The sequence below is a fragment of the Anabrus simplex genome, chromosome 1 (genome assembly GCF_040414725.1).
Source record: "Anabrus simplex isolate iqAnaSimp1 chromosome 1, ASM4041472v1, whole genome shotgun sequence".
Taxonomy (NCBI): domain Eukaryota; kingdom Metazoa; phylum Arthropoda; class Insecta; order Orthoptera; family Tettigoniidae; genus Anabrus; species Anabrus simplex.
The window spans coordinates 928,750,142-928,762,093 of record NC_090265.1 but is presented as its reverse complement, the minus strand read 5'-3'; the positions used below and the strand labels follow the sequence as shown (position 1 = coordinate 928,762,093).

Genomic DNA, 11,952 nt, shown 5'->3' with positions numbered 1-11,952 from the left:
AGACAATCCTGACAAAAACTATTGCATTTAACACGATTAAACAGTATTTCCATCAGTCAATCACTACTGATCTGCATTAAGGGCAGTTGTTCAGGTGGCAGATACCCTACTCGTTGTTTTCCTAACCTTTTCTTGAATGATTTCAAAGAAAATAGAAATGTATTGAACATCTCCCTTGATAAGTTACTCAAATCCCTAACTCCCCTTCCTATAAACGAATATTTTCCCCAATTTGTCCTCTTGAATTGCAACTTTAACTTCATATTGTGATCTTTCCTACTTTTAAACACACCACTCAAACTTATTAGTCAACTGATGTCATTACACGCCATCTTTCCACTGACAGCTCGGAACATAACCTGTTAGTCAAGCATCTCGTCTCCTTTCTCCCAAGTCTTCCCAGCCCAAACTTTGCAACTTTTTTGTAACGCTACGCTTTTGTCGGAAATCACCCCGAAAAAATCGAGCTGCTTTTCTTTTGATATTTTCCAGTTCTTGAATCAAGTAATCCTGGTGAGAATCCCTTAAACTGGAACCATACTCTATTTGGGGTCTTGCCAGAGACTTGTATGCCCTCTCCTCGTCCTTACTACAACACCTAAACACCCTCATAACCATGTGCAGAGATCTGTACCCTTTATTTACAATCCTATTTATGTGATTGCCCAATGAAGATCTTTCCTTACAGTAACACCTAAGTACTTATAGTGATCCCCATAAAGAACTTTGAACCCATCGACGCAGTGATTTAAACTGAGAGGACTTTTCATATTTGTGAAACTCACAACCTGACTTTTTAACCCCGTTTATCAACACAACATTGCCTGCTGTCCATCACACATCATCGAGCTCATTTTGCAGTTGCTCACAATCTTGTAACTAATTTATTACTCTGCACAGAATAACATCATCCGCAAAAAGCCTTATCTCTGATTCCACTTCTTGACTCATATCATTGATACCAGGTGGCTCCCGAACTCCGTACTTTCTACTTATAATAGTCCCGCATGCACAAATGGTGAATGGGATGTCTACCAACTGATTTTCACAGCGAACAGGTTACGTTAGAATATGAAGAGATAAGAACTGGAGTGTCGCTCGCAGCATGTTACTCAGCGCTACCGGTCTAATGCACCCCTTGCATTAATAAACATCGTTTTCGACCGCATAGTTCTAGGCTGGTGTATGGTACAGCCGCACTATATTTGCTGTCTGCAAACCGACAATGACTAGCGTGTTTAGCAGCGATGAATAAACAGACATTATTTTGATCTGGATAATCTGGTCGGAATGCAACATAAGCTCCAATGCCTTCTACACACGTACTCCACCGAACAGTATTAGTTTTTGTTTCATACAAACAACTCTACACGTGTATAAATTAATAAGTTATTAGATTTCCTTTCCTGCATCTTTGGCGAGTCTACAAACAGTAGCGGTGATTGGGGGTGGGACGAGGAGGGACAGTCCCCCCCCCCCCACTTTGTAGAGTAAACATTACATTTTTATTCCACTGTAGCCAGCTGAACTAGGAATTATTTTTAAAAAGCTGTTCGTACAAACCTTGTTATCTTATCTGCTAATTCCTTCGTTTATTTTCTTTAATTATTAACATATTTCTTCTTCTTAATCTGTTTACCCTCCAGGGTTGGCTTTTCCCTCGGACTCAGCGAGGGATCCCACATCTACCCCCTCAAGGGCAGTGTCCTGGAGTTTCAGACTCTGGGTCGGGGATACAACTGGGTAGGATGACCAGTACCTCGCCCAGGTGGCCTCACCTGCTATGCTAAACAGGGGCCTTCCGGGGGATGGGAAGATTGGAAGGGATAGACTAGAAAGAGGCAGGGAAGCGGCCGTAGCCTTAAGTTAGGTACCATCCCGGCATTTGCCTGGAGGAGAAGTGGGAAACCACGGAAAAGCACTTCCAGGATGACTGAGGTGGGAATCCAACCCACCTCTACTCAGTTGACCTCCAGGGGCTGAAGGGACCCCGTTCCAACCCTCGTACCACTTTTCAAATTTCGTTGCAGAGCTGGGAATCGAATCCGGGCCTCCGGTGGTGGCAGCTAATCACATTAACCACTACACCACAGAGGCGGACATTAACATAATTATTTACGGAAATACGCACAAAATGCTCATCGTCGCGGCTAACCAATTTGTATAGCACTGCGGCAAGTAGTGGAGACTTTGCATGTGCTGTGAGCAAGGGTAGTAGGGGTACATATTTTTTTGCCAAGATCGTGGCCACGGAGTTATAATTCACCCGCTTGCGCGCGCATTCATCAGTTTGGCAGTCTCTTTAGTGTCTGTTAGTTTCTTAGTGTGTATTTAAATACTAAATGATTATTAAATGCATAATCATGCCGTACTTCTATTTAATTGTACCGGGCGAGGTGGCCGTGGGGTTACGGGCGCGCAGCTGTAAGCTTGCACTCGGGAGATTGTGATTTCGAATCCCACTGTCGGCAGCCCCGAAGATGGTTTTCCGTGGTTTCCCATTTTCACACCATGCAAGTACGGGTGTTTTACCTTATTTAATGCCACGGTCGCTTCCTTTCCACGCGTAGCCCTTGCCTGTTTTATCGTCGCCATAAATCCTATCTATGTCGGTACGACGTAAAGCCAATTGTAAAAAAAAGTATTCAGTTGTAATTGTATTTCAACGGGAGAAAATACCGACGTTCCTTTCACTGGGCTAAATTACTTCTTTGTGTTATGTTATTTATTAAGTAAAAATGAAAAATGAAATGGCGTATGGCTTTTAGTGCCGGGAGTGTCCGAGGACATGTTCGGCTCGCCAGGTGCAGGTCTTTTGATTTGACGATCGTAGGCGACCTGCGCGTCGTGTTGACGATGAAGACGACACATAGACCCAGCCCCCGTTCCAGAGAAATCAACCAATGTTGGTTAAAATTCCCAACTCTGCCGGGAATCGAACCCGGAACCCCTGTGACGCTAACCATTTAGCCATAGAGCTGAACATTTATGTATTTAACCTGCCCCGTAGTATGTTTGTGAGACCTGGTGAAAATTGTATTATACAGCATTGAATCAAAATCTCAAAACACTATTATTGCGAATAATCCACGGGGCAGGTTAAGTACATTTACATATAAAATAACATAAAACAAACGAAAGAATTTAGTCCGGTGAAAGTAAAGTTGATATTCTCTTGCGTTGAAATTACAATTACAATTAAATATATCTTTTTTACAATTGACTTTAAGTCGCACCGACACAGATAGGACTTATGGGAAGGAAGCAGCCGTGGCCTTAATTAAGGTACAGCCCCAGCCTTTGCCTGGTATGAAAATGGGGAAACCACGGAAAACCAACTTCAGTGCTGCCGACAGTGGGATTCGAAACCACTATCTCCCGAGTGCAAGCTCACGGCTGCGCGCCCGTAACCCCACGGCCACCTCGCCTGGGCATGATTACGCAATTAAAAATCATTTAGTATTAAATACACACTAAGAAACTAACAGACACTAAAGAGACTGCCAGACTGACGAATGCGCGCGCAAGCGGGTGAATTATAACTCAGTGGCCACGATCTTGGCAAAAAAAATATGTACCCCTACTACCCTTCCTCACAGCACATGCAAAGTCTCCACTACTTGCCGCAGTGCTATACAAATCGGTTAACAGCGACAGGCATGTACAAATAGTTTTGTTTTAAATAATTCCTAGTTCCAGCTGGTTAAAGTGGAATAAAAATGTAATGTTTACTCTACAATGTGGGTGGGTGGGTGGGTGGGTGGGGGGGCGAATGTCCCTCCTCGCTACACCCCCTAATCGCCGCTACTGTTTGTAGACACGCCAAAGATGCAGAAAAGAAAATCTAATAACTTATTAATTTATACACGTGTAGACATTCCACTCGATGAAAGATTTGCTTGTATGAAATAAAAACTAGTACTGTTCGGAGAAATACGTGTGTAGAAGGCATACGTCTGTTTGGAGCTTCTGTTGCATTCCGACCAGGTTGTTCAGTTTAAAATAATGTCTATTTATTCATCGCTGCTGACCACACTAGTCACTGTCGATGTGCAGACAGCAAATATAGTGCGGCTGTACCATACACCAGCCTAGAACTATGCGGTGGAAAACGATGTTTACTAATGCAAGGGGTGCATTCGACCAGTGGCGCTGAGTAACATGCTGCGAGCGACACTCCGATTCTTATCTCTTCATATTCTGCCGTAACCTGCCCGCTGGCAATAGTTCCCCTGTGAAAATCAGTTGGTAGACATCACATTCATCATTTGTGCATGCGGGAGATTTATATGTAGAAAGTACGGCGTTCGAGAGCCACCTGGTATAAGAAAACATAAAGGTCTAATAATACAGTCTTGAGGAATTCCCCTCTTAATTATTACTGGGTCAGATAAAGCTTCACCTACTCTAATTCTCTGAGTTCTATTTTCTAGAAATATAGCAACCCTTTTAATCACTCTTTTCTTTAGTCGAATTGCACTCATTTTTGCCAGTAGTCTTCCATGATCCACCCTGTCAAATGCATTAGACAGGTCAATCGCGATATAGTCTATTTGACCTCCTGAATCCAGAATATCTGCTATATCTTGCTGGAATCCTACAGTTGAGCTTCAGTGGAATAACCTTTCCTTAACCCGCACTGCCTTCTATCGAACCAGTTATTAATTTCACGAACATGTCTAATATAATCGGAAAAAATGCTTTCCTAAGGCTTACATGCAATGCATATCAAACTGACTGGCCTGTAATTGTTAGCTTTATGTCTATCACCCTTTCCTTTATATACAGGGGCTACTAAAGCAACTCTCTATTCATCTGCTGTAGCTCCTTCATGCAAGCAATAATCAAGTAAGTACTTCAGATATGGTACTAAATCCCAACCTATTGTCTTTGGTATAACCCCCGAAACCTTATCAATTCCAGCTGCTTTTCTAGTTTTCAACTTTTGTATCTTAATGTAAATGCCATTGTTGTCATAGGTAAATTTTAATACTTCTTTAGTATTAGTCACCTCCTCTATCTGGACATTATCCTTGTAACCAGCAATATTTACATACTGCTGACTGAATACTTCTGCCTTTTGAATATCCTCGCATACACACTCCCCTTGTTCATTAATGATTCCTGGAATGTCCTTCTCGGAACCGTTTTCTGCCTTAAAGTACTTATATATACTCTTCCATTTTTCAATAAAATTTGTATGACCGCCAATTATGCTTGCCATCATGTTATCCTTAGCTGACTTCTTTGCTAGATTTAATTTCCTAGTAAGTTCCTTCAATTTCTCCTTACTTCCACAGCCATGTCTAACTCTATTTCTTTCCAATCTGCACCTCCTTCTTAGTCTCTTTATTTCTCTGTTATAATAAAGTGGGTCTTTAGCATTCCTCACCACCTTTAGAGGTACAAACCTATTTTCACATTCCTCAACAATTGCTTTAACCCCATCCCAGAATCTGTTTACATTTTTATTTGTCGTTTTTTACTGATCATAGTTACTTTTCTTAAAATCTCCCTCATGCCTGTTTTATCAGTTATATGGTACTGCCGAATAGTCCTAATTTTAAGGCCTTCCGTGTTAGCATTGCTCGACGTTGATATGGACTAAGCAACAATAGTCTAAATTCATGAATTATACTATCATAGTCGGTACTGTAAAACTGTATAAGACATAAAAGTTCAGAACTTGTATTCTCTATAACTTTTGTTATGTAATACTTTTCGATAGGACCAATAACATAGGTATTTAAAAAATTAAATTTTAGGCACCTTCCCCTAACTACCATGTCATTAAGCGTGAATAACATTATTTACATCCCAGTCTGTAGTACCTTATTCCCAGACTTTTCATACGGGTTTTCATTAAATTCTGTTCACTCATTTTCTCGTAGATCAGCGTTGACATGGACTTAGCAACGAAAATCGAAATTCACGAATATGTATGTTATCATGGCCAGCGCGGTAAAGAAAAATGTAAGTTATAAGACATAAATGATCGGAAAATTATTTCTTTATAACTTTAATTGCGTAATTTATCGATATGACCACTAATGACATAAATATTTGAGAATTATATTTTAGGCCTTTCCCTAAACTAATATTTTACTCAAACCAAACCCCATAGCGCAACAGCCCCGAATGGCCATGGCTTATCAAGCGACCGCTGCCCAGCCCGAAGGTCTGCAGATTATGAGGTGTCGCGTGGTCAGCACGACGAATTCTCTCTACCGTTATTCTTGGTTTTCTAGACCGGGACGGCACCTCGCCTTCAGATAGCTCCTCATTTGTAATCACATAGGCTGAGTGGACCTCGAACCAGCCCTCAGCTTAAGGCAGCGCTGTGCATCTCATCTGCACTTGTGGAGCAGCAAGAAGGTACGCGTGTTCTGTGTGCATGGTAAATCCTCTCAGCATGTATACATGTCGTAGCGACTTTAAATTAACGTAATGACAAAGTAAATGTTGTTTATTGTCATCATATTTTACTTTATAAGCACCGTGTTACTCACTATAATTAATCAACTTCAGAGAAGCAATATATTCTTAACTAATATTTACGTTATACATTTACATTATGAAAACGTAACATCTAGGGCTGCGTTTAAATTAACAAATGGCTTTGACAAACAAGTATAATCGTTAAATTAAATTTATTCTTAGGAAATAAACGTCGTCAATTTCAAATCAAAATAAAATGTTAAACAAAATATAATTTTTAACCATATGTAACAATTCCTGCCTGAACACCAGCCACCACTGACGAGTGTTCATACTGGACTACGCAATCTTAGCAGCCGCCATACGCGCTGGCTCTTTCGTTCCGCAGTGTGAAGATTCGTCACACTATCTGTGAGATGCGCACCGCTGGCTTAAGGAGACAGTAAGGGTGTTTATTATCACTTTCGCTTCTTCTAATGACCTTACTGTAATCGCTGAGTTCTCAAAAGATTTACTGTAGTAATATAAAGAGAAGAGCCTCATGGCTCAAGCGGCAGAGCGACGGCCTCTCACCGCTGGATTCCGTGGTTCAAATCCCGCTCACTCCATGTGAGAATATATGCTGGACAAAGCGGAGGCGGGACAAGATTTTCTCCAGGTACTCCATTTTTTTCCTGTCGTCATTCCTTTCAGTAACACTCTCTAACGTCATTTCATTTCATCTGTTCGTCATTAATCATTTGCTCCAAAGGAGTGCGACAGGCTTCGGCAGCCGGCACAATTCCTATCCTCGCCGCTAGATGATGGCTTCATTCATTCCATCCCTAAGCCGGTCGAATAACTGGAAATAGACTGTGGATTTTTTAGTATAAAGAGATCTTCAGATATTAGCCAGAGAGAATCTGAAGCTCGAGATTCTTGTTTTGAATATTTAGCTAATCACTACCAAGTTAGACAAGTAATGGTAATAAAAGTGCACAAACCTAACACAACTCAAATACACAGTTATTCATAATCTATACAGAGAACAAAACTTTCAGCACGGAAATATACTGTGTTATTTTTCATTTAAGGGAGGACGTATACCTTTGAACATAGAAAAATGGGGTATATTAAACATTTGTTCACAGCAATTTTAATGAATACTTCAAGGAAACTTGGTATGAGAAACACATTATTCCTTAATAATATTCCTACGTATTTATAAAACATGTAAACCTATGCCATTATATGTAACTGATTATTTTAAATGGCCACAATTATGCCCTGATAATTTCCAAACATATGAATATTTTTCTACGATTCTTTTTTTAATTATGATCAGTTAGCTACAATATATACTACGGTCAGTGAAGTCCATCAAGTATTTTTTTAAATTCAATTAGTCAATGTTTTCATTAATTTTTATTTGAATGTTTTTAACTTAACCAATGAAGATAGCTCAATAATTCTAGTATATGGTTATCTTCTTTATGAAATATGCAATCATGAAAAATTTCATCTTAATATCATAAAAAACTTTCAGAGTTATCAAGGAAACGGTTCTGAAAAACAAAAGTTATGAAGAAAGGTCAACAAACTTACCAATAAAGGGCTTGCTTCGATGACAGAGCTTCACGCTTTTGGTCATAACTCCGAAAGTATTAGAGATATTAACAAAAAAAATTTGCACTGTTATAAAGAGAAAGGTTCAATTTTAAATAAAAATAAATTGAAAAATCGCATCTTTGATCAGTCAAAGGTATCGGGCCCCACTTAAACTCAAGTCCAGTCTCCCAACGTGTCGACTGTCAGCTTCATTACGATAACACAGTTACGTCCTCTTGATTGTGCGGTCTGTGGTTAAATGTGTCACAGAAGATGTTTCGGTGCGCTATTCTGATGTAAGTGTACAGGGTGAAGCCGAACTCCACCGATAAACCTGCGGAGCTTGTTCAGGGATACCTTCTGAGTATATTGGTACAGGATACCCGTGGTCTCCGGTGGCTCGTTAGAGAGTAATAATATAATTACGATTACGGTTTATTCGGTTTTTACCCCAGGCATCCTTGTTTCAGTGAAAATACCTTCATATCATATTCTCTTGGGAAAGGAGTACAAGATGAAAATAAATAAGTCCAAAACTAAAGTAATGGAGTGCAGTCGAATGAAGTCAGGTGATGCAGGTAATATCAGATGAGGAAATGAAGTCTTAAAGCAAGTAGGTGATCGTTGTTACTTGGGTAGAAAAATAACTGACCATGACAAAAGTAAGGAGGACATAAAATGCAGACTGACACAAGCAAGTAAGGCCTTTCTTAAGGAAAGAAATTTGTTCACCTCGAACATTGATATAGGAATTAGAAAGATGTTTTTGAAAGTTTCTCCTGGAGCGTGGCATTGTATGGAAGTGAAACATGGACAATAACTGGCTCAGAAAGAAAGAGAATAGAGGCTTTTGAAATGTATTGTTACGGAAGAATGCTGAAGGTGAGATGTATAGATCGAACCACGAATGAAGAGATACTGAATCGAATTTGTGAGAGGAGATCGATTTGGCTAAATTAGACGAGAAGAAGAGACAGAATGATGGGACACATCTTCCTAGGACTTGTTTAGTTGATTTTTGCGGGAAGTGTAGGGGAAGACCAAGGTATGAATATGACAAGCAGATAAGAGCAGATGTAGGATGCAGCATTTATATAGAAATGAAAAGGTTAACACAGGATAGGATGACTTGGATAGCTGCATCAAACCAGTCTGTGGACTGATGACTCAAACAACGACATCAGTGAAAGAGCCTGTAAAATGCAATAACCAAAACGTACAGCACAAAGCACAGAGTAATACAACAACCCTCAGACGAAACACGTACACTTTGGTCACAGTGTGTTCAATCTGTTCCGCCAGTGTACTGTGCAGTACGTAACAAATACAGAACTGTTCCCTGACAGGTATTGCCCAAAATGTCGACCACCATGATCACGCCATCGTTAGTTTCCGGCACGTTAAAGAATTCCTGCGGGACGAAATTCCGACACCCCGGCGTTTGTCAAGAACTAGCATTTATTATTTTCAGTGCAATACGAGTACAAAGCTAACTGAGGCAACAAGCCAAACGAAATGCAATTACTCTGTAACGAGCTACCGGAGACCACGCGTCCTAATACCAATATACTCAGAAGGTATCCTGAAAACCTCAGTTGAGTTCGGCTCCGCCTGATATTAAAAAAAAGGTACATGTAGGTGCGATAATACGAAAGTGAAAATACGAGAAAGATGAAGATTGACAACTCTTTATTGGTTGAAGTTCCTTGTATTCTTATTACAGACTGGTCACTAGAGATATGAGCTGTAATATCCTTGATCACCCTTGTTAAGGCTCTGTCCCAGCGAGAAGAAGTCGTTTCTTTTAAGGGTTAAACTCGTGTTCGGTTCCCTTTTCACACCTCTGAATCCATGATTATCAAACAAATAAGTACACACACAGATAACGGATACATTCCATTACCTTAAAACACTCGATGAAAAATATATTTATAAAATCTGTGTCAGCTCTGACGAAACTCTTATTATCTTCTTTCCAGATCCGTCAAAAATTACTGCAAGTGGCTCGAGACGAACAGTACGCTCAAACCTCCAGAGTACCTCGTGCAAGAGAGGATCATGGGACCGAGGAAGAAACGGGATGTCGTTGGCTCTATCGAAAAAGAATCTGTTTTTATCAGATCACTTACGAATTTATGAAAGCGATCTAATCGAGATCGCCTTCTTTTACTTTTATTTTCTTTTCTTTTCTTTTTATATATTAGCATGTCTTGCTTTAATGACAATTAATAATGTATGAAGACGGGACATGAAATTTATTCTAAAAAAGTATGTGAATCATTCTTCATCATTGCATTTCTCTGTAATACGACGATCACATTTGGAAAACCAACGTATTCATGCCGATTTAATGTGTAACGAACTGATACATTTATTAGTTTATCCCACTAACTTTAAGATATTCTCATTTCGTAGAGTTTATCGAAGGTGATCATTAGAAAACAGAATTACTACTCAAAATGTATAACTCGAGCATTAAATTATTTACGGTTTCCACGAACTATTATTATTATTATTATTATTATTATTATTATTATTATTATTATTATTATTATTATTATTATGTACGCTTTGACTACGAAGTCTGTTTTTATTTTAAACTATATAGCAGAATATTTATGCCACCTTTCATGAACTCGTAATAATTTGTTACGAAATAAATTTGATTTGTCACAATAAAATCACTTCCTTCAAATCTCTAACGAGGTATCTACTAGTAATTAACCCTTAGTTTAATTTAGTCCTATTCTACGTTGATTCTTATTCTTGTTATTTTTATTCTTTTCCTTCCGCTTAACCTTTCTTGTAGCTGCCTCGCTAAATCCCTTGATCTCATATATGCGGGTTTCAATCCCGGCAGAGGTAGTCGATTTTTGGAGGATGGTCAAAACTCTTGATACCTCATGTCATTATCATCGGTATGTTAAAGATCTCTGCTGGTGCTCTCTGTGCCACCAGACAAAATAAAATCAACCCAGCCCAGAACAATATTGATAGAGAGCAGGACAACATAATATTGAAATCGGTAGGCAGGTTGCCCTTCAGGAGGCCTGCAACTCCATAACTGAGCTCATACAATTTTATTCCTATTATTATTATTATTATTATTATTATTATTATTATTATTATTATTATTATTATTATTAATTATGATGATGGTCCACCTCTGTGGTGTAGTGGTTAGAGTGATTAGCTGCCACCCCCGGAGGCCCGGGTTCGATTCCCGGCTCTGCCACGAAATTTGAAAAGTGGCCCGAGGGCTGGAACGGGGTCCACTCAGCCTCGGGAGGTCAACTGAGTAGAGGTGGGTTCGATTCCCACCTCATACATCCTGGAAGTGGTTTTCCGTGGTTTCCCAATTCTCCTCAAGGCAAATGCCGAGTTGGTACCTAACTTAAGGCCACGGCCGCTTACTTCCCTCTTCCTTGTCTATCCCTTCCAAACTTCCCATCCCCCGGCAAGGCCCCTGTTCAGCATATCAGGTGAGGCCGCCTGGGCGAGGTACTGGTCATCCTCCCCAGTTGTATCCCGACCCAGAGTCTGAAGCTCCAGGACACTGCCCTTGAGGCGGTAGAGGTGGAACCCCTCGCTAAGTCCGAGGGAAAAACCGACCCTGCAGGGTGAACCGATAAAGAAGAAGAAGAGTATTATGATGATGTTATTTGCTTTACGTGCCACTAACTACTTTTGCGGTTTTCAGAGACGCCGAGGTGCCGGAATTTAGTCCCGCAGGAGTTCTTTTACGTGCCAGTAAATCTACCGACACGAGGCTGGCGTATTTGAGCACCTTCAAATACCACCGGACTGAGCCAGGATCGAACCTGCCAAGTAGGGATCAGAAGGCCAGCGCCCCAACCGTGTGAGCTACTCAGCCCGGCATTATTAGTCTGTTATTATTATTTTGATCCGTTATGCCCAACTAATGAG

General features: G+C 40.2%; 1 protein-coding gene across 1 annotated transcript in view; it reads left to right on the top strand.

The window, feature by feature from the left end:
• Positions 1–10,517, top strand: part of LOC136857528 (uncharacterized) — a 42,907-nt gene extending 32,390 nt beyond the window's left edge. Inside the window, exon 4 of the mRNA XM_067136259.2 lies at positions 10,005–10,517. Within this exon, the coding sequence (XP_066992360.2) occupies positions 10,005–10,164 (160 nt within the window). The 3' untranslated portion in view covers positions 10,165–10,517. The remainder of the gene's footprint in view (positions 1–10,004) is intronic.
• Positions 10,518–11,952: the final 1,435 nt, after the last annotated feature.